General features: G+C 43.3%; 1 protein-coding gene across 3 annotated transcripts in view; it reads right to left on the bottom strand.

Annotated features, from left to right (window-relative positions):
- poc1bl (POC1 centriolar protein homolog B (Chlamydomonas), like) overlaps positions 1-19,880 on the bottom strand; it is a 253,257-nt gene extending 233,377 nt beyond the window's left edge. The window contains exons 1-11 of one of the 3 annotated variants that reach the window (XM_072369924.1): positions 19,696-19,880; positions 16,651-17,090; positions 12,222-12,391; positions 10,810-10,999; positions 10,486-10,671; positions 10,157-10,274; positions 8,100-8,276; positions 6,088-6,219; positions 5,244-5,354; positions 3,628-3,780; positions 3,385-3,526 (exon numbers count right to left, since the gene is read on the bottom strand). In XM_072369924.1, coding sequence (XP_072226025.1) covers positions 3,395-3,526; positions 3,628-3,780; positions 5,244-5,354; positions 6,088-6,219; positions 8,100-8,276; positions 10,157-10,274; positions 10,486-10,671; positions 10,810-10,999; positions 12,222-12,391; positions 16,651-17,036 — 1,755 coding nt within the window. In that variant the 5' untranslated portion in view covers positions 17,037-17,090; positions 19,696-19,880 and the 3' untranslated portion in view covers positions 3,385-3,394. Of the gene's footprint in view, positions 1-1,927; positions 3,527-3,627; positions 3,781-5,243; positions 5,355-6,087; positions 6,220-8,099; positions 8,277-10,156; positions 10,275-10,485; positions 10,672-10,809; positions 11,000-12,221; positions 12,392-16,650; positions 17,091-18,720; positions 18,948-19,695 lie in introns of those variants that run through there. The other 2 variants (XM_072369922.1, XM_072369923.1) reach the window with 2 other exon arrangements.
- Between the last annotated feature and the right edge of the window lie 3,560 nt (positions 19,881-23,440).

Genomic DNA, 23,440 nt, shown 5'->3' with positions numbered 1-23,440 from the left:
AGAAGGTAATTTGAGTGGCGTACTGTTTGATCGATCACCCATATTATAAAAACTACAAAGAGACACGGGAAGGCAAGGAGTCGGCCGCTGACGTGTCGTAATGTGCCACGGTCTACAGGGCCTGTCACATCTGCCAGAAAGAGTGTGTTAATGTGGATGCATGAGGGCGTTTTCATTTCAGGACAGGATGATGGATCACAGTTTCCATGCAACAAATATTTGGTGACAGGAAAATAATAAAGTAGTGGTGACCTGAACCTTTAGACTAAGTTATGTTCTCTCTGGTTTCACTTCAGGGCTGGTGTATGCTTCATGCAAAGAAGAAAAAGATTTTAGCTCTTCATTCGAGGCGTTAGGGCCATCAGGCTTTGATGGGAGTATATCTGACCTGCATTTTTGCTTTAAATTTCTAAATGAGTGAATAAAACAAAACAAAAAAAAGATGTATTTTTGTGTCTGGTTGTCTGCATGATCTTTCCTTCATTGTGTTTTTCAGGTCCACTGAATAAAAACACATTGACCAACATCTATTGTGAGTATCATCCAAACATGGGCATAAACATGGCTTCGATGCTCAAATTTCACTCTGCATTTTCCCCATTTTAAAATTGCACAACCTTTCCAGTTATGTGTTCAACATTTGCAGTTTTTTTTCCAGAAAAACAATAGACCATTGCCTTCGCCGGATTTTCTTTGACCCAATATTGTACGTTTCCTCTCAGCTTAAATCCTCTCATTCAGCTGGCTTCAATATCACACAAGATGACGGAGCTCTGTTCATTTTGATCTCCATCAGCCTCTCTGACACAGTATTAAAAGTGATGGATTCGCTTTCTTCACCTCAGGCTGTGCAACCTTTGTGGGTGTCTCTTCTCAGAAGTCTATGTCTTTGAAACAGAAAAACAAAAGGCACAATCAGCCTAACCCGACAGATGCCCTGTCTGAAAGCTTCCACGTGACTAATGCACCTACAAAAAAGTTGAATGAAGCAAACACACCGCCGGGCTGACATTAAGTAACCCAAAGCTCCAAGGGCTGTGAATCACATGATCTACAAGTGATCGACTCGTTGTCTCTTCCTTTGTAGGTCCTGTAGTGTTCAAGTAGACCCATTAAAGGACATTCCTGCTGACCTACTGTTTTGTCTAAAAGTGCCACAAGGTGCCGGTTCAGTGGATAGATTAAAAACAGCAAGTGCTATGGATTTTTTTTTTGTTTGAAAGGGAGCAGAGAAAGCAAAAGCAGAGTGCAGCAGGAAGACAAAACAAGTAAAGAAGATGGGGAAGATTAACTTGCCTTGCAGTGTCCCCTTCTCTGCATCACGATGATAAATGCAAGTATAGATCTGTGCAGCGTCTGCAGCTAAATTGAAACCAGGACCACCTGAGTAAATAAATTAACAGACCTCTTTTTTTCCTTCCTCTTTTGTAAATTAGATTTTGTACGCTCCACACAAAACCTCCTCTGAAGACTGAAGGTTTTCATATTGCGCACCACAGATGATGATATGTTCCAAACTGTATTTCAGGGAGGTGATCCCTGTCCCGACTTTACCTTTAAAAGACTTTACGCAATGATGCTTTTCTTACCCTATTTCCAGTCACCAGTTAATCAAGTTTGTTGTGATTTGTTCTTCCAGGTGTTTTTTTTTTTTTTAAGGCACCTTACAGCTTACAAATTCGCCATAACATAACTAGAATCTCTTCATTCTTGGTGGCATTACTGTAGCTCTCTACAGTCACCAGGAATAACTTCCCCTTTTCGACTTGTCAGCAGTGAGTGTCATTTGCTTTGCTGCCACTAGGTGGCAGTAAACAACTGTGACAAAATGTCATCCATAACTGGACAATGTGCAGTCGGGATCAAGACAGTGGCGGTTTTTTGTTTTTTTTTACTCTTGGACAAATGTGAGAAAAACGATGTGAAATTCTGCATTTGTGGTTAGTTTTTATTTTTCAATTATTGTTTTTTTTTAAACATCCATCCCATGACATCCCACCATCATAATAAGTGATCAACTTCCCTTTTGCATCATCAGTAGTTTTTAAATGTGTTTTACATTAGAACTGTCCTCATCTGGTCCCTTAAACCAAAAACATTATTTACATATATAACACAAAACAGGAGTCCTCTTTCATGTTTACAAATGGTTTCAATTGACAGCTGTGAATATCTTGTGTTCATGGATGCAAACAAGTGCTGAGACTATACATTGCTCAGAGATATTTTGGATCGGGCAAATAAAGCTGAAACTGACTGAAGGTTTTCGACAGCAGTTACACTGCGTCTCCCGGTCTTCGAATCCTGTTAGACTACAAGTGGGGCTTTCAGTGGAAAAACAAAACCAAACAGGAGTGTTTTTGACTCGGTTTCAAGTACAGTTTACACACAGGGGTCTCAAAAACAAGGCACATAGGTGCTGCCTTTAAGGCTTTTTGTGACACGATGAAATGGAGTTAATCGTGCCAGCGTTGTTTTGCTTTTAGCTTTGCAAATCCTCTAAACAAATCTGACACCCAGTGGCACATTTCGTTTTGGCACTTAATGTGTTTTTTTCAGGATGACAGGTTTTCAAAGGCAGAGCGGCAGACAAGTTTAGAGGCTATTCGTAATTGTACAGCAGGGAAGAATAGATTACAACATCCCTGTCGACTTACTAAGCTCTCCAAGGCAAAATGCACTAAGTTCAAATGCCTAATGAATTCTTCAAGTCTTGTTCAGGCAGTATTCTCTCGCTGGCACCACAGGCAAGAACGAGAAGTGAGAAGCGGTGCAGTACGACCGCAGCGCTCTCGCTATCTTTTCCCCTCACATGATGCAGCATGTTAGGAAGTAACTGGTTCGGGGCAAAATACTGCGGCCCTGACATTCCAAGCACGCTTCCCTTTAGCAGCCAGATTTTCATACATTTTTTGACACCTATACAAACAAGCAACAGCATTCAACAACAACAACATCAATTGCACATGGAAATAGCACTCGGCAGTGCAACGTGATTTCGCAGCTCGCGGCTCCTTAGTCTCTTTGAAGGCACTTCTTCACGTGCGGGACAATCAGATCAGTTTCACCGCTTTCTCGTCAGGTTTGCAATATGCTCCATTTTGGTTGAAGAGGCACTTGTCGCCTAAAAAGGACCAGACAAACCTCGCCGTGCGATGCTCACCTACTCCGCTGCAATCTGCACTTATTCATATGGGCATAAAAGCACTCGACGGGGCGAATCGCTAGCTTCAAGAGACATTTTCAAGACGCGTTTTGTTGCCTTTCCCATTCAAATAGAGTGCAGATCTGGGTAGGGAGAAAATTGGGTACCGTGGAGAAGACATCCACTGTAGTAATTGCACCACTCAAAAGGTCACTTTAATTTTCCTGCTACCGTTTTACTCCCTTCCTTCTACCACTCGAATTTCCACAGCTGGTTTCTGTCGTCCGAGTTGCACCTCCTCGTCTGGGCGTCTCCACGACCCTCTGCTGTGCGGTAGGCAGTCACACACATGTCTGACTGAGGATGGTAGATGGTCCCGTCCTGAAAGGATTACAGAGGGAATTTCAAGTTGGCTATATAGGAAAATGCCTCCCCCATTTGAAATAACGTGGGTTAAAAAAAAAAAAAAAGGAACCTCTCACCTTTCTGAACTCCCAGACGATACTGGGAGGCTTGAGCTCCCCGTCACGAGGGCAGTGCCTCATCCCGATGGAGCTCTGGCCTTCGAGCACTTCAGCACACAGCTCTGTCACCGAGTTGAAACGGATCTCCTTCTGAGAAGTGTATTCAAAGTACTGGAGTAGAAGACAGACCCAGTTAAGTGGCCATAATTAAAAACGCATATACATTTCAAATGCATTTTGTCACCGTTAATTGAACATTTCTTTTAAAAAGCAGCCCCAGCAGGAGAGATGAAGCCAGTGTTCCTGTCACGGTTTATCTTTTGACATTCTTGTTTTCGGGGTATTTGTTATATTTTCAGGTTTCTCGTGACTTCTTGTCATGTTTTTTTCCCCCCTGTCACTTAGTTTCACAGCTGCACATCATCACCAATCACCTCCCCACAGTATGTAGTTCCCTGGTTCCTCTCACTCAATGCAAAATCCCCACTTTACCTTCCACGAACGCTACGTCTGGTTTTGTCTCATCGTCATAGTTCCATAGTCTTGTTAATTCACAGCCACAGTAATTTATAGTCTTGTTATTCATAGTCTTGTTTTGTTTTTTGATAGTTAAATATTTTTGATTATCCGACTCAGCCGCGTCCTTTGTTCCTGCCTTTGTTCCTTTTGTGAATAAATCTCGTTATTTTTGAAGTCTGCATCTGGGTCCTCCCTTCCTGCATCGTTCCTGACAGTTCCATCCCTTTCAAATTATTTTGCTACATCTTGCTACTTATTTTCAACAATACCAAATAGTACAGGTCTACATTTATTTTCCTTTAAAGGTGACAGGTTTTTCTTTTCCTCTGCTGAGAGATCATGACCTGGTTAAGCCAACGGTGTGACAGTGTGTGTGTGTGTGTGTGTGTGTATCAAGGGACCTAATCAGTAAAGACAAGGGCTTGTCCCTCTCAATCAAGCAGACATGAAGACAAACCCAACTCTCCCTCTTGGTGTCAATTCAACTAACAGGCCTAGTGGGACAACAGATGCAACGCTCAGATGATCAATCTTCATACTTCCCCATCCTTCCTCTTCTCGTCTCATGTATCTTTCAGGTCTCTGGCTTCAGACTTATTCACCCTGGCTGTGCCACTCACTCTGCCTGCAAAGCTCATGTATCTTTCAAACGGAGCCTGGTTCTTGCGTGGGGGCAGGAGGGAGGTGGTGAAGGGCCCGCAGGTTTTTGTTTCACAGGGGAGCTATTCAAACATTGATTTTCACTAACGCGTGGTGCTTTTGTGACCGAGGACACTTGATGCGAGGCGTCAGTGAGATAATCAGACACATCGGGCAGGTTCAAGATCCCGCGAGTACAACTGCGCCTTTCCTGTGACTCCCAACCTTAAATATACAGACATATAATCTGCTGCTTGCTAAATCATCCATCCCTGGAGTTGGCAGAAAATCTGATTTCAAATACCTGTGATTTTAAAGCTCATTTCTGAGGCGTTATATGTGAATGCAGTACCTTCTGCAGATAACGGAGGAGGGCTTATTTTTGGGGGTAGCAGAAAGCATCGATTTCCCACTGGGCCAAGGGCATGACAGAGATAGAGAAAGGCAGAATAAATTAACTGAAAAGCTTAACGTACCTGGTTGCCTCCCTGCCCGTGACAGCCAAATAGAGACAGGTGGGCCCCTGTGGGATTGTGCTCTGGAGCGTTGTAATCAAGACACTCGGATTGTATCCCTAAGCTACGCACCTGCCGAGAGAACAACAATTATCGATTAAGACGTGGCGCTGGACATCGATTCCTGTGAAGAGTCACTCATCTTGTATCTTTTATTATTCTCCGCAGGCAGATCAGACCTCAAGGCCACAAAGAGCAGCACCAGCCAGGCTGGTTGACTTAGTCATGAGATCAGCTGACGCCGCCAACAGGTTTCTGCGTGTTGCTTGCTTGTTTTCAGCATCACAACACATCCCTTAAACAGTGCAAAACAAATGAGACTGTTTTGATGCTTTCATTATCAAAGTGCCACCACATCTACCTCTAAAATACGCTTTTAATACGACTAATCAGACACTGATCCAAGGATTTTAGGCAAAGCATTTTGCGTGTATTGATCATAACGATGTGGAGCCCAGCTGAAACGGGCTTATTGGACACACCTTTTCACCATGACATCATACTATTACTCCGTGACCTCTATTCATATCTCTGATCATGTCAATATGAAAAATAACGTAGACACACTGCACTATCAGCAAGATAAGAAGATCGAGGTCACGATAGTCGGGCAGGATGTACGGCATTAACTAACACTTTATATTAACCCGTCACCACGATAAGATGAGACTCATTATCTAGAGGTAATAAGGCAATTATTTCGTGACCCCGAGATACTGATATTCAAAACTTTTTACAAGCATGGCCTCTCTTAGCTTCTCAGAGTAACACAGTCGGATAAAGTGTGCAATAAGCAGACACTTACAGCCCCGTGCCAGCCTTCCCTGTCCTCAGGTACATGTAGGTCAGGGTATATGTTCTTCAGATACCAGTCAAAACTGTTGCACTTCAGCTTCTTCCTCAGCAGCAGCCGCTCTGAGATATCCCCGTAGGTCTCCTGTGAAGAACATGAATGCACAGCAACAATAAACGCATTGATTTGAAGTGACTTGAGCAACGCGGATCGTATCATTGCAATATCACCTGGGGGGGGGTTATCTGAAAACAAGTCTGATGTGGTATTGTGTCGGAAGCAGTAATAGTGGGTAACCGTAATGATCTGGGCATTGTTGACAAGGACAGAATTATGATGGCTAGAGGACGAGGTCAGCCATACGGCAGACCTCGGGGCCTGGTCCATATCAAAACCGAACTGTTGACAGATTCCCGTCTGTTGTCAGCTGACCAACGGTCTGGACCAAGGTCAGGGCATCCTGGTTTGTAGTAGTTAGTACCCACCTACTAGATGTTACAACTGGTGATTCAGCAATGCCTGAGAGACATTCTGAAATCTAACCGGATCAAATTAAATACATACACACACACAAAGTGTGTTTTGAGACTCTGCAACTTGGGAAAGGTTAATTATAGTCATCCTTAACTGACATTTGTAGCAATTTTCCAAAAAAAAAAACAGCTTACCGCATTTATCATATCGTCTATCTATAAAACATTAGAAAGTATCGTGCGAACATTCAAGCTAATTCATTCCCTTGGTTAAGTGAACTATATAACTGCTGATGAGCATTTGTCCAAAGCAGCTACAGTATGTTCAACATTGAGGGAGAAAACTGTTTTTAGATAATCTTTCAGCTGAACTTTATTATCTTTTTTTTTCTTTTCTTTTTTTTTTGCCACTGTGTGTCCAACTTGCCGTAGCCAGCTGGGGTAGCCACACGATGGGGTAATGCTAAAGGACACTAAAGGACTGGGTGCCACGACGTATGAACAAAGACATTTTCAATGCAACATCTGCATTTTTCTTTACACGCGACTTTTTCTAATGCATTTGCCACACCTAACTAAAAGGAGTTGCATCATTAAAGCAAATGTTGACCTTCCGGACACGGCGGCATAAATTTTAAACTCTACAAACACGGTTTAATGGCATCTTCCCGACCGCACAACCAGCAGGTGTGCTCGATGGCACGGAGCTCCATCTAACGCTAATAAAATAGTAAAGCGTACTCACACGCCTTAATCTTTTACGCTGCCTGACAGATGGAATGCAAGTCCTTGTGTCAGAGATACACAAACCTGTTTCACTAACAAAGCAGTGCTCTAACCAGTTCTCAAGATCACTTTACATCAAAAACATACCAGGAAAAAAAATCTGTAGGTTCAAAGACAACATTCAAAATAAGGCTCCGAGGCCAGTATGCTGTAAGTGTCCATCTGTTTTCATTTTAGCCCATATGGATCATTAAAAGTACTTTATGAACGTTATGAGTATGAAGCACTAATGCACTACTAAAAATCAAAAGTGCACCGCACTTGAAAACAGCAGCGTAACAGCTTTGGAGCTGAAGATCATGTCTGACAGGGCTGTGTTCAATCTTCCCCTGACCAGGTAATTGATTGTTTGATCAAAGATCCCTGACATTAATAATGCACTTTTCCAGATAAGTGTAACTGAGATCCATGAATTTTTGATGGCACCCAATGCTGAGAGCTGAGAGGCAAAGCACACATACTGCACACACACACACACACACAGAAGCAGACAGCGGGAGATCATGTGTTGACATCTAGACAGGTGAATTATATCACATGAAACACCCAAATCTAACGTCAAGGTCAAGCCGCTCTCTGTGTCATATTACCTGGTGCCGCAACAGATCGTCACTTGGGGGCTTCAATTTAGCTCTTGTTGAACTAGCAACAAGCATGGCCAAACGGCCCAAATATGACACAAGAAATATTCAGCATCTTAGCAACAAAAACGGCCAAAGTTACTGTTTCAAAAGCTCAGTCTCTTCATTTGCGATTGGGTCCTACCTTTCTGGCTGGAGGGTTTCTGTTGTAGAAGTGTTGTTTATAAGAGTCCATCCAAACCTCTGCGGCTCGCACTGTATTCTGGAGGAAGTTGGGTCGTGCATAAGGGGCCTTTTTAGGGAAAACATGGCCCACGTGAGAGCAGGGATGGATCTCCAGACTGCCTCCACACTGCCACACCTGTGGGGTCCACACATGTTACAGCATAGCATAGTAAACAACTCTGGGCTCGATTTCCCATCTGTACATTATACCCCAGAGCAAGAATAACTCATCCTTTCATGCCGCGTGTTTACACGATGGTGACAAAACCAGGATAAAAAATTGATTCATGTTTTTAACTAATGGAAGCAGGCAATAAACTGCAAGGCGCAGTGATTTGGTGCTAGCCTTCAAGTGTAGTCTGCTACAGCGATAAACAATGCATGCCCTGATAAATAATCAGCCCTGACACATATACAGTCTGTTTATCATTAACCATGTATAAACATATATGTCACAACAGCAGAGGAGCCCGAGTGGTTGAGTATTCACATCCAATTCAACATACTTTTGAGGAAACAGAGCGCAATTTCTGTGTTAGCCCATGCACAAGTGAGCTCGTTTATGCCTTAGTCTGACTGAGAATTGAGAGCTGCCGTCTGCTGAAGTGGAACTGTCTGTTGATACGACATGAAGACGAAAACTAGGCTGGAGATAACAGAAGGTGATCCTTTCGGCTAAATCGAAAGCTTTTTTTAGAAAATGGGGAAAAAGCCTGGGAAACTCATAAGACCAAGATAACAGCCTCCACATAGAGTCAAGAATGTTTTCCGGGAAGCAGGATGTGTTCATTTGTCAGTGACCCAGTGAAGATTTTACGGCCAAAGTCTCAGAGCTGTGGTATCACCTCATCCATCAAACGGGGCATTTCTGTTATAACTTGGGCATGTATGGCTGCCAGTGACACTGGCAAACTGGCTGTTATTGATTACTTCCCTGCTGACAGAAGCATCAGGGTAAATCTAGCTGTATACTGCGTGCTCAGCTCAGCCAAATGCACTGAGACTGAGACTAAGGCGAAAGATCCTTAACCGGTGGAGTCCGTCGCCTGATTATAATTTGAATCAGCCGTGTTGCACTCAGCGAAGACCAGACTAAAGATTGCAGTAATGATTCTGCTTACTTTTAGGCTTATAAATCTTGTAAAAATTCTACCCCCTGTTTCTGTATTTTAACACAGCTCTGATTAATAAGAGCAATTTCCGCTGTAGAAGAAGTCCTTTTTCATCACAGAAAAAAACAAAAAACACAACAGGACTGACGAATGGAAGGTCGCGATCAAAGTTTTCCTCAGCACTTTGCAGAGAGCGATATTCCAGTTATTTAAACCAAAGTCATCGTCATGTTGAGCTAAACAGCCTTTCTAAAACAGTCCTTTTCCATCTTAATTTGTCAGGCATTTCCAGTTTTTCAGCGTTCCAAAACAGAACTGAAAACCAATTCGCAGAACATAAATCACGTATGGCAAAAAGTTTCAGTGAGCTGCATTTTTGTTTCCACAGACAAAACACATCTCAAGGAGGAACAGCCCGTTCATCTTCACACCACCACTCCACAATGCCACAAAAAGCCTGAAACCTTTGCCAATTCTAATGACGCAAACAAGTGTAAAATGACACCAAGATTACAAGGTATAGGCAGTTTCAGATGGCATGGCTGCCTCTGATCTCACACTTACATGTGTCTCTTTAACACGAACTGCACATTGACTGTTAGCTATTAGACTGATGAATTGGGACCTACTTATACTATGGAGACATATTTCCACTGGTAATGAAGTGCCAATAAAACCTAATTTCCTAATCATTCATTCTACTCTTTCTCACTGCGGAAAACTAGTTGGGTTCATGGACGTTATGCCAGTAGACGGAGGATTTAGCAGCTAACAAAAGTCAGATTAGTAACTCTTTCCCAATATTTCCAAAGCCGTGCTCTGGGTCTCATCTTGCTAAATAGCACTGTGGTGGTTAAGCAGAAGCTTTACTCTGTGAGCCTCTCTAATGGAAAACTGAACTCACCCTGAAAGAGAGCTCCAGGTTTTCTCCTCCCCACACCTCCATGCCCATGTCATATGTGCCGAGGTATTCAAAGTAGGCTTTGCTCACAGCAAATAATCCACCGGCCATAGTCGGAGACCTGTGGGGTCACAGGAAAAATTTACTTCATTTAATTATGGGAATGTTAATAAAACAGCGAGTATAATGGCCCTCCCAAATGTTTAATGGTCCATCACACAGTGTTGGGTAATATGAGAAATGAATGGTAAGCAGATCTCCATGTAGGCATATGCCAATCTGATAAAGGGATTCCTCATGCCATGAGCCCTTTAGAATGATCGTACTCTCACCTGATGGGATCGATGCGAGACTTGCGCCTCTTGCGTTCCACTTCTGGGACGGAGTGCCACTGAAAGGTGAGCCTCCAGTCAAACCCCCCGATCATCGGCTCATCCGTTTGCATGTAGAACTCAAAGGTGTTCCAGTCGATGGTGTCGATGACCGGGCACACTATGGTGCTAGCATTCTCAGCAATCCTGCACGAAGCCAACAGAACGAAGAGGGCACGGTCAAGGGGACAAAGAAACGTAGGCACGAAGGTGCTGCTTTTTGTTAGTTTTAATACTCGGTGAAACATTTTGCTCAGACAGCTCCTAATCGTCTCACTTAGTCACCTTTCCAGCAGAGGCTCGATCCAGCCGGGGACACATTCGCAGTGGCAGTCGAGGAACGTCAGCACATCACCTGTGGCGTAGGTGGCGCCAATGAGCCGCGCCCGCACCAGCCCCTCTCTTTTGTTGGTGCGAATGAGCCGCACACGTTGGAGATTACTTATGTATTCGGCGAGCTGGGATTTCAGGTAGCCTGTTGTCCGCAAACACACACAAGCATCTTCATCATCAAAGTAATGTTACGCTCCATACTTTTCTTTGAATATTTGCACGTGTAAGGATTTCCTCATAGTATATCAATCCCTTTTTTTGTAATTGATCATATGTGAACTCATTTTTAATGTCACTTAAGGCTGAGTGAATTATTCATTTTTGACCACTGGAGGGGTGACAGGTGCCAAAACACAGCCGCTTTATAACGCTTACTTGATTAAACTGTAATGAACAGTTGAGACGAGCGTCTGTTTTCAAATCAAGACGACGCTAAGCAGCATCAGTTGTCACTGGTGTGGGGCTGTCAACCCTGTGCGGACCAGCGTGTCTCGGATTTACTTTGGTAGGGATTTGTGGTCGGCAAAACCTGAGCCGAGCGCTCCCCGGTCGGTGATTTTAAAAACACGACCGACCCTTGGTTATCATTGATTTTTACAGGTGAAAAACAACTGAAGTCAAAGGACGCTAAGCCCTTTTCAACAGGCTTGATAGCATTAAAAAAAAAAATGCCGTCAGTCCTCCAGTGGCTGTCGGTTTGCAGTAACCTTTCTGGTTCGGGAGGGACACGTCTAGCATTCCAAGTGGGAACCGTGGTTAGAAGAGAGGAAATGATGTCATAGCAGCTCAACGCTCTCTGAAGTCATCTGTATAGTGTAATGTCTCTGATACACACTGACTACTCCTAATACTTATTCCACTAAGATAGACAAACATTACAAACACTACTGCTATGTCCTCAGAGGCAAAGTAGTGTCATCAACACAAGTCTGCTGTGAGCGATGTGGTCGAGAGCTCTCTGCCAGTATGTCAGTGAGTAGACTTTTTTTGTCCCAAGGTCGAGAATGTGGACGGTCTGAGCTGTCGCCAACGGCGACCCTTATTTTGGAGAAGAGGCCTGCATTAAAGAAAGCAAATAGACCAAAACACCAGCCTTTTCATAACCACCACAGCGTCCTCTGTACCTCATGCTCATCAAAGACCCGAGTCTTGACTTGCGTCAGAAGATGTCTGCCTTTTTTCCCCTCAACCGTTGTTTACTATCACTATAACAAAACCAAAGTACACAGCCGAGGTCTGGCTCATTTGCTTTGGTCAAGGCCAAGACGATCGGTGTTTGTTTACTGGCTTTAAAGGACCTCACTGCATCAGCTTTACTTTTACAAAACACAAATAAACCCATAGATTATGGCGGCGTTTCTGACCTCGGTCGCTGAAGTCATCGATGAGGATAATCTCCCTCAACAGGATGGCAGGCGTGGTCTCCAGCACACTGTGAATCGTCCTCAGCAGGGTGGACCAGGCCTCGTTGTAGAAGGCTATGACCACCGAGGTGGTAGGCAAATGCCGGTAGTCAAACTTCTTGTTCCGGCATCTGCGGTATGCGTGTGTGTGTTTAAGTGGGTGGAGGGAGAGCACAGAGTTTACATTAGCATTAGTATACATGTTGAGTGTGCATTTCCAAAGAGCAGCAACACTCAGAAATTCCCTCGTGGAAGTGAGCGCTCCTTTTTCAAAAGGCCAAAGAGGCTTCAGCTACTTGTGTGGAAGGAGGAGATGGCTGGTCTCGGTCCAGATGGCAGTCATTAAAACAATAAAAAGCAGCAGAAATATGGATGGGGGCAGGAGGGCTATCACACCAATGAGCAACATACCACAGCAATGCTCCACGAGAGACCACAGAAATGAGAGCAAACAGAGACGAGGAGACCAACAAAAGACGGAGGTCGTAGGGATAAAACTGAACGACAAAAAGGAAAAGCTTGACAGAATGAGTTTTTGGAGTTTTGGAGAAAAAAAAAAACATGGAAATACGAAGCTGTTTTTCTTGGGTGTAATATTATGTAAGGGTGCCGCCACAGGCAACGACTAAATGAGAAGAGCCTGGAAAATCAACTCACTAACAGGAAATGCTTGATAAGAGGTTGTTGTTGGACACTGTTTGGGAAAGCCAAGGTGCTATCTACTGTTGCCAAGCTGCAACTTCAATCAGATCAACAGAGTGGAGCCAGCTGCAGTCTTACCAAGGCCAGCGAGCAGAAGAGCGGAAAACATCTTTGTTTTTTCGCCGGGAGAGTCCTTCAGTGCAAGAGTTCGTACTTTAGTGACGCTACAGCCATCCTCTTTAGAAGCGTCCATCACCCATCGTCATCACACTTAAAAGGCACCCATCTTAAACCAAACCAATCTTAAACACTCATTGACAAAATGACCGTGCCTTGGTAACAAGTTGAGCAAGTACGGTCGGAAAGCCTGTTAGCTGTCGTTAGCCAACGTTAGCAATCGATTGGTTACAACTGAGTGAACGACATTCTGAGCGTCCAACACGGCACGAACATCAGTGCAAACAGAAGCTGCGTTAGACTGGCATGGTGAGCAAAAGTAGATGGAGGTGCTGATTCACAGTGCTTTCCTTCTGAATTAGCCATTTGGGATTTCTGATTCGAATGGAACTTGGAAAGGCTGAGGAACTTCACCAACCTGACCACCAAATCCAAAATGGACTCCCTGTGCATAATGATGAATAACAAAATGGACTTTTTAATGGTGACATTTTCAAGTCTTGTTGACCGTTCAAAGTACATTTAAATCCTATTTACACACATTCCTACTGCACTTTTCAGTCTATATGTTTTTGTTTTTTTGGCCTGTGCCTATTGTATCTGTTTGTGCTGTGTAGCTCCTACCTGTGAACATAGTGCTGCTGGATTTCAATGCAGAGAACACCACGTTATTATATATAACTATTAATATGATAATTGCAGTCAGAACAACAGAAGTTTCTAAGTGTTTCTAAATTACAAACTGACAAACCTTAACATCAGACAGGTACGGAGGGTTACGAAAAGAACTGTCTGATGCCTGCAAAGTTCTTAAGTCACGTTAAACAGCCCCAGAGATCCAGTAAATCTGTGGGAGATGATCAGACACGACTGTGTCTACACCAGGGAAAGGAGGATCCCTTTTTGTTTTGCAACTGGATCATGGGATGAACAGAAAAAAGCGGAGAAATATAATGCACGGTGAAAAACTAAATCGGGCCATGCTCACACAAGTAGCCAATAACAGTAATTAACTCACACTATTGTGAACAGTGCAGCGGTTTCATGCTGAAAGGCTCATGTAACCAAGGAATGACAGACACCAGCTGATGTGAATCTTTGTCTGATGTGCATCTACATTTAAGATCAACAATGTTTGCGCCATGTTTGTTTCATGGTATCTGTTCAGACTACAGATGGGAGCTTACGATATATGCATCAAGATGTTCGGATAAAGTGAGGGCGTCTCCTTCTCTTTATCAAAGTTCAATCAGCCCGCTATTGCATTATCAACTCGGAGGTCCAGAATTCAGCAAATGTGGAGAAACTAAAAGAGACTGAAGAGCTAAATACTGTTAGAAGTGCATAAATCTGCTCACAGTAGCGGCATTTCATCCTCAACAGCATTCAGTGCGATATCCGATTCCTAACGTTTATAACAAAATGTAATTACAACAAATGAAGCAGTGAGCAGGTTGCAGTTGATTGTGGAAAGCAGATGCATGGTGGCATCGCACAGGGGCAGCCAAAGAAGCATCTGCCTTTTCTATACCAATTCTTACCGGAGCTTGTGCATCTTACACCTGGCGGTTCACGTCAGGTACTAACGACAATATATACACACACTGAATTAACTTGGGGGAAGACAAAAGACCGTGTTGCTGAGCCTAAAGCCAAACAGAAACTCTACCCTACCTCGTACAGCCTGCTAAAAGGAAGGGCAATTCATCATTCATTCACAAATATCAGCTTAGTGTGATATTAGCCCACGTCGGCTGACAATAATTTTGCGCTACACGTCTTTAGTTGTAGTAAAAAAAAACACCAGGATATCATCAATAAATACTCTAAGCATGTGAATGAGATTTGTTCATAGAGCAAATACAGCCTGGAGAACTGCTTCTGTGTCACACACACACACACGTGTGAGCTCCTTAACGCCGGCACTGCTTACTCTCCTCTGATGGTGTCTCTTCTGTTGTAAGGCATGTGCCAGGTTAATAGCCACTCACCAAAAATACTGAAAAGCCACAGATAAGGGCAATAACAGCACACCTGTCAAAAGGTCAGCAGGCGTAAAGCCCTCAGCCCTGCACTGTTGCGGTGTTTGTTTCCCCACCATCCACTTCCAGAGAATGCTATCAAAGCGAGGTCTGAAAAGAGCGTCTCCTATTTCAACACTATCTCGATAATAGCACAGGACGTGACCGCCAACCTCCCACACAGCTCCTTCATTCCAGCGAGGAGATCAAAGAATATCATTAGTTTATCTCCGATTATGCATCCATCACGGTAGCAAAAACTGTTTTCCACAACGTGACCCGACGGGCCGGGAAGTATGACAACACGCATCATCACAGTATCATTTTTTATCAACTGTTCTCAGTCCCGATCGCAAAATAAAACTTGATTGTGCTAAAAAATGTGCACGTGTAACGACGTGCTTTTTACCTATATTCATATGTATTTACATTTGTATTCATATTTGCCTTTACACATCGGCAGATAAGCAACATAAGCAACGTGATGGTTTCATTTTCTTGTCTTTTATCAGTTGCCAGGCAGCTGCACTCACTCCAGAGACTGCAGATAAGTTGGCTGCCCTTGGCGATATTGCCACCATATTTCTCCACATCCATATTTGGAGCGCGCCTCCAACAGTGCGAGCATACAACCTGACACTGATTCGGTGTATTAGCGCATACGGCGGAGGGACCAATTCGGCGTGAGAAAGAGGGGCTGAATAGATGCGACCCTTTTTTTTTGGATAGTAAAAAAAAAAAAAAAAAAAAAGACTAAATAATGGGTTACCTCAACAGTTTTAGCAGATTTCAGTCTCAGCCTCTTCCCTGCCTTCGTGCCTGCTCTTTGGTCCACTCATTCTCCCCTCATTGATTCAGTCCTATTAGCCCCTGGCAGGTCAAAAAATGTGTTGTGGTAATCGATGGGTGTGTTTGACACTTTGGTTGTTGTTGCATTTGTTTCTGTTGAGGGATAGGCTCTTTGGTCTATCGATGCAATAACTAAAAATGCTGATCACTGACAACTTTGTGGTCATTTGTAATCGCCCAGACCTAGTGATCCCTATCAAAAATATGGGGATATTTAACTTAAGTGCGATGACAAATCCACTGCTAATACGTATCTGTCATTCACTTGCACTCCCCAGGGCATATAAATCAAACAGGTGACCTTTACTCAGCCAAATGATGGTTTATCTGCAGCTACATCTGGGTTTCATTAGAATGGGAGCCAGAAAAGAAAAAGGCAAAGGCGGATGGGGAAGTGGAAACTACTAATAAAAGACATCACACACTGTGTTCCATCACAGGGGCTGTGAATGGAATGAATCTATTCAGGCAGAGAGCTGCTTTCACCAGCTTCAAAAAGTCCTGGAATACATCCCAACAGCTTCCATCCCTCTTTCTGTCAGCGGAAGACTAATTGGGGAGAAGAGTTTACCTTAATCCCTGCTTCGTAGTCACACTTTTGGCACAACATCAGCTGCAGGTAACAGCCAAGGCCATGCTTTTGCTTTTTAGAAATTCAGTAACGATGACTAGGTCGTGCCTGTTATTGTTAACCAACTCACTCGTTCATCCTGTGGTCCTGGATGTGCCGGTGGAGGGAGACTTTGTCACTGACGTAGATATTGATAGCGTAGCGCTCCACAGTTTCCTGCTCCTGTTTCTTTTCCTCGGGGCTCAGGTTGAGGTGAGTACCCCGACCCCACTCCCCTGGCGCATTGTTGTCCGGCGTTGGTTTAACATACAGAGGCTTGGCCAGCTGTCCGTCTATCCCACTCTGCTCTCCAGACAGCTGCCTCGCCAGAATATTGCGCTCTCCGTCTTCTTCCTGCACAGAGGAGGAGAAGGGGAAAGAGGAGCGTTGTATCAGAATATAGCCCAGCCACAGCAGCCACAGCAGGAAGCCGGCCTTGGCCAGCACACCTAGCTTTCGAGAGCAGCGCCCCCTCATGATGGAGGCACCGAGACTGGCCGAGCTTTAGGGCGTCCTACAGGACACGGGCATCTGGAAAGAAACCAAGAAAAAACGTAGAGTAAAAATCACATGAAACACGCTTTTTCATCACATGTCAAAAAACACACCAAGGAGAGGACAGTTCGAGTCGACGCTCAGTTACCACAACTGTTAAGTTACAAACAGCCTTTTCCAGTTGAGATGCGGTTTAATCATGTAGGAAGGCATTTACAATTAAGAGAAGCTGCTCAACTAAACACCCACGTGAGATTGTGTCTGCCCCTAAATTTACAATCACTCTGAGGACGCAGCTCAAACAGACCGAACCAGTAGTGATGGACACTGAAATTCTAAATGTGACTGCATGCTGAGGGCTGCACAGACTGGATCACTCCGATGAGAGATACAGCGTGTTCCAGTCATTAGAATCATGCAGTTCTAACAGCAATGCTTTACAAAGTGCAGCTCTACCCCAAACGGTGCTTCTGGGATGCTGCGCTGTCTTTTTCCAACTCTCAGATTAAACGTGAGGTTCGTATTCACCCGATTCACACTTCACTGACAATCTTCTTGCCTCGACCGTTAGAGAACCTTTTACTCTCAACGTATAGACGACCACTGTTGAAATCCGACGCAATAAGCACGCCCGCGCGCTCTCTTTAGGTCACATATTTCTCGGAATCGGAGTGACAAACATGTCTGAGCAAGGCTTTTGTTTAAACTGGGATCTGGTAAAGAATCAGGCCTAATGCACGGGTCCCCTTTTTACTCTCTTCCTAAAAAAAGGAGAATTGCCAAAAATATTTGCACGAGCGAAAACCCCCTTTTGCTTATTAAAAAAAGGAGAGATTACTCAAAGTTGGTAGATACACAAAGAGAGAAAGGGAGACATCGGCGTCCGACAGATGAGCTTAACGTGCCCAAACCTTAAAGTGGGTAAAAACAAACCACTTAGAGATGTTGACACTTAACTGAGTGTAATCGCATAATTGTGTTGCATTAATATTAGAGCAGGGAGCTGTTTACAGTTGTGCCAGACAGGCTTAGTGACAATACCTACATGCGCACGCCAACAGCGCTTCTCATACCCCACACCGGAAACCAATAATGCTTATTTGCACCTTTTACTCAAACGAAAAGAGAAAATCTGTGAACGCTTTGCCTTCATATAAGGAGAAGATTAATCAAAGCGATACGTTTTTAAGGCTAACTCACGAGAGTCTTTACAACTACAGAACGCAGGCAAACAAAACTCAATTTCCACTGCGAGTCCTTCAAGGCAGCAGCACAGCCTTTTCATTCCTAGTTTTGGGATTCCAGCCAGAGGACTCCTGAGGTTTCAAAATGGAGACGCCTGCAGACAAAACCCTCTTTTATTGGCTGTCCATCACACCTTCCACTCTCGCTGAATTTGATAAGCCATAGTGGGGGAGCTTGTTGAACCGAGCAGGAGGAGATGGATGTCTTAGAGGTGGTTTTTAATCCTAAACCACTTTTTCTTTTTTCTTTTTTTTTTTTCCTGATCAGGAGAGAATGTAACACACTGGTACAAATCTAAGCCAGACACTGATGAGAGAGTTGGCTCAGTGATTCATGCAAAAGAAAACAAATTACAGGCTGGAGTTTGGGATCAGCTCTGAGGTTTACAACATGACACAAGTTAAAAGTACCCATTGCTCACCCTGGCGAGCCTGGAATGAGCAGTATGTCTACATACAGTACATGGCTCATTTATTTACCAGCCAGTCAACGGAGAAGGGCAAATAGCTGTAAAGGGTGCAATATCCAGTGAAACAGGTTGCACAAACTGCAGTTGAGAAGCAAAAGTATGTCTCCCACTGACTGACTGGCTCCTTTTCAGCAACACAAACAGCTTTTAGCTCATTTCCCTGTGTACACACGTCAAGTCAATTTCGACAAGCAACACTGTGATGGAATTTTTACATTCTCTTTTTTTTTTTTAAATCACACACACACACCAACAAATAAAACCAACCAGGCTTGATCTGTCCATTAAAACTGAGCCTTGCCGCTTCGTCTGTCTCGCCTCACTCGAGCAACTTGGGTACCGAAACGCTGCGTTTACTTTTGCTTTCTTCTCCTCGTCTTTGCCGCCAATCTAATCTTTTTTACACTCAGCTTTCCGTTGATATATTTTAGGCTGGAGAGGAGTAAGGTGCCCCGAGAGGCGAGCGGAGAGCGACTGGCACCGGTACGGCTGCGGTCTTCGCCCGCAGTTCAGCAACAGGTTTCCAGATCTGTCAAGGATCACGGTTCGTCTCGCAGTTATTGGAGAGAGTGAACGAGTTGCCAGATCCTTCGACAGAAGTCGCCTCAACATGTGCAAACACACACTAAAAAAAAAAAGAAGTGCAGCAAGGCGGAAGCTTAAAGGCAATTTTGAACTTTCACGAGCTGATATCGACAAGCCGCCCACAAATCTTTGACCAGTTCAAAAGGGAAGTGCTGCTTCTTTTCTCAGGCTGTTCAGCTGTGCTGACGCTCACCGGGCAAAGTGTCTCGCGCACAATTCAGCGACGTTAACGGGCAGGCATAACGGATGGGTAAAAAACTATTTCTGGGTTGTTTTTTAACGAAAAGAAGAAGAAAAAAAGAAAGAAAGACAAAAGTACGAGGTTAGCTGGCGTGAGCTTACCTCCTCGACAAGTTACATGTCTGAAAAAAGTTTCTCCGAGATCGCTGAGGCTGTCGTACCGTCAGCCTGACTGTGGTCGTCTTCCAGTGAAACCGCTGGCTTGCAGATGTCAGCACACCCACATCCTCTCCTCCCGGTATGGGCGCTTGTTCTGTGTTAAAGACCTGACACGAAACCTGTTCAGGTTCCGGTACAACCGTTCAAGACAAAAGCGCCACAAGCCCGCAACGATCACTGGCTGAGCGGCCGTGTGGAAGCTCCCCGACAATCAAGCCAGTGATGACATGTCATGCAAATAAGATTTGTGGTTATTCACGTCAGTTTATTTCACCCCCCCTAATCCTTAACGCTACTTCATGGTGCTGTTTCTTATTTCTAATTTGGTCCCTTTGTTATTTTCAGTAGTTCTGTGTCACTTTGGCCATATGAATATTTTGTAATATTATGTCATTCTCTAATAATTTCTTGTCACAGTGTGGTCATTTCATTTTAGTTACGCCACACCTACATTTGCAGACTTCAGAATAGATTTAACCAGGTCACTAAAGTCACTCTTTGAAAGACATCTTGTGCCTTTTGTGTTACTTCCTGGTGTCATTCACAAATATAAAAAAGAAAAAGAAAAGAATTCTTCTGTATCGTACTTCCGGTTTTGCTAGCTAACTCCGGCTAACTTGATGCATCATGAGCACTCAATGCTAGGCTGTTAGCTGTTGCCTCGGGCTATTAATGTTACTTAAAACCTTTTCTGGTAATTACTGAATCGTTACTTATTCTGTACCAAATGGCCGCAGTCAGTTTTAATTCAGCCCCCTAGTGTAGCAATGGGACATAAAAGCCTACTGTTTTTGACAAGTTAGAACTTGACAAGTAAAAACTTTCTACATAGACACGATTTTAACTGAAAAATAATTAACTCGAGCGATCTTGTGGGTGTATTGCTTTAAAAGCAACAGCTGTGTGTATAATGTGACACAGTGTTGCCTTCAAACATCTCATTTTAGTGTAATTTTTATTGGATTACCATCCTTTTTTTAAATAATGATCAGTTTGCAAAATTATTTCTATGCTTCATCAGCTGTAGACTGTTCATTTAATTTAGTGCACACAGACACACAGCTTGAAATTTATAAGGTGTATTTTTAAAATATCTCTTTCATCTACAATAGATCAACGGTTTCAAGCAAGAAATAGGCTTTACTAAATAGTTTAATAAGTAGATACATTTTTTTTTTTTACTGTGAAATGAACATTTTCTCACACTTTGAACTATATGTTACCAGCAATTGTGTATAGCCTGGTTACATCTTGTAGCTTTATTTGATCCATGGCAAGATTTATGGACAGAACCTGTTTTGCATCCTGCTTTGATGTGTGCAAAAATGCTGGATGAATATATTTGGGCGCTGTAAGAATAGATAAGGCAAATACTTGCGGACAAATGATCATTCTCTCTGTGTGTTTGCCATTATAGGCTTGGCTTGTTTTCCCATAGTCTCAAGGTCCTGCTCATGCCGGACCCTACTTGCCTACAGTGGGCAATGTGCCAGCGAAGCCTGCTGTTAGGCCGACACCTGCACCACTTGGTAAAGTGCCAATGTCTTCTTTACTCTGTTTCCTTTCCCTTTCCTCTCCTCATTTTTCTATCCATTTGAAACTAAGTGACGCCTCTCTCTGTAAGTGCAATGTTTCCCTTCTAGGCCTGAAAAGGGTCCAGTTGCCATGGCAGGGATCCGGGGTTTTCACAGCTAAATGTAGCAGCTTGCACAGGTCTTACACTTCCTCTACCCTTTTCCTCAATTCAAACTCCTATTTGGTTTATGGATGTAATCTTCTCCCTTTATGCTTTGTTATTAAGTCAGTGGTAAAAACATTCTAATTGATTTCAAATGTGGCACAATGTTATTCTTTCCATGTGAGTGAACTCACAGGAAGGGAAAGGATATGATTGTACATTAACTAACATTCAGTTTTGGTGCATGCAGTTGCATGCAAGTACCATAATTGTGCTAGAATTGAAACAAGATGTACACATTCTCATCAGAATTTGATGAAATCCAAAGTGATTGTTTTGTTTTTATCATTTCCAATTAGGTCTGTAGAGGTTTATGGTCTGATGGCCATAGTTTGTATAAGCATAACATTGTCCCTTATTGCTGTTCTCTCCATTTGCTCTCTGTTTTCCTCGCACACTCATCTTTGTACTCTTTCATTTCACAGATCTAAACAGCACAAGTCAAGCCGATTCAAAGAAGCAACAGTCTTTGTTTGACCTGTCATAGGCTGAAGGATCAAATGCAACATCACAAGTAAAGAGCACCATCTAGTGCCTGTATAACATATATTCGGTGTAATAACATAAGTCATGCCTTTTCAATTCAACAAAAGTAATAGATTGATCAAAGCTTACTGGAGAACTGGATTGATGGAAGCCTCAAACAGCTCGTTGAAATTCCTGTGGAGCTAATTTACTGAAAATAATGTCCTAGCAGAAAGAAAGAAAGAAAGAAAGACACCATCCCCCTTCTTGTTGACACTAGTTCAGGGTGCTTTAATCTTTCTGGATGAAGAGTTCATATCTTCAGCTGATAAAGGCACGTGACACTGATGCATCACATTGTGAGTTTCTGGGTTCTGTCTCCCACTAGTGATCTGCAGTTTGTTTGAGCGGCCCATTTAACCTCTAAAATTAGGAGCAAGGATCTGACGTTCATGCTGAGTTTATCAACTATGGACTCAGCGGTGAATCAAGTAATGTGTGCCTATCCTCTGTGCTTGATGTGCATTTACTCATCTCATGCAATAAATCATAGTGAGACGAGGTCACATTGTGAGTCCATTCTCCTTTAATATAATGGAGATGGATTCTGGCCCACACTCTCCCTTTGCTTATTAGTTCCCCATAGAGCCCTTAGACACAGTGACCCTTAGCCATAAGAACTGAACATGCTTATCAATTAGGGATTCTGATGGTGAAGCTTGGGCTTGCTTTCTGACCTCGATCACGGGAAGACTTATCATTACTACACAGGGCATTCAGTTGTCAATCATTGATCCACGTGTGCCTAAACTGAAGGGTGAAAATGTCAGATATGCAACGTAATCACCACAACCCTGGTTAAAAATTTACATTTTATTCCTCAGACACCTCAACAACACGTTATGCGTATGCATAAGTGTTTTAGGCTGAGGGCACACAGGGAGAAAAAGACAAGGAGAAGATTCAAGCAACCAAGAAAACAGCACATTTGAACTAGAAAAGGTACATTTTTTTTTCACAAAAAAGGTCCCTTATGCTCAGATTCTTTCTTTAGCAGACCCTTTTATTTTTCAAGGAGAGCTGTAAAAATGATTTTACAGCGTGATGAAAGGTTTAATGCACACACATATAACAGATAATGGCTGGCACTCACCTTTAGACTGTTTGGCAGAGACTTTCCCATGTATGTGCATGAGTATGAGACATCTCAATCAGTTTTTACAGCAATTTGGAACCGTATTTTGGAAGGTTGCTTATATAGAATTTGTAGGTGTTTTACAGGACAACAACATTAAGTATTATGCTGTAAGAACAGGGATTCAAACGTTGTAACCCTTCTCATTTCCAAATGAGTTCTTCCGACTTTAAATCTTTCAGAAATGCTCAGACAGAAAACACAGACATTTCTGAGACCATCACTAAGCTAACTGTGGCTCTCTATTGCTCACAACATGACTCTGAACAACAGAATGTGCTTTTGGTTGT

The sequence above is a fragment of the Leuresthes tenuis genome, unplaced genomic scaffold, assembly GCF_036924035.1.
Source record: "Leuresthes tenuis unplaced genomic scaffold, fLeuTen1.0.hap1 SCAF_18, whole genome shotgun sequence".
Taxonomy (NCBI): Eukaryota; Metazoa; Chordata; class Actinopteri; order Atheriniformes; family Atherinopsidae; genus Leuresthes; species Leuresthes tenuis.
Note: the sequence above shows the minus strand (reverse complement) of the source record. Positions and strands in the feature narration are given on the sequence as shown.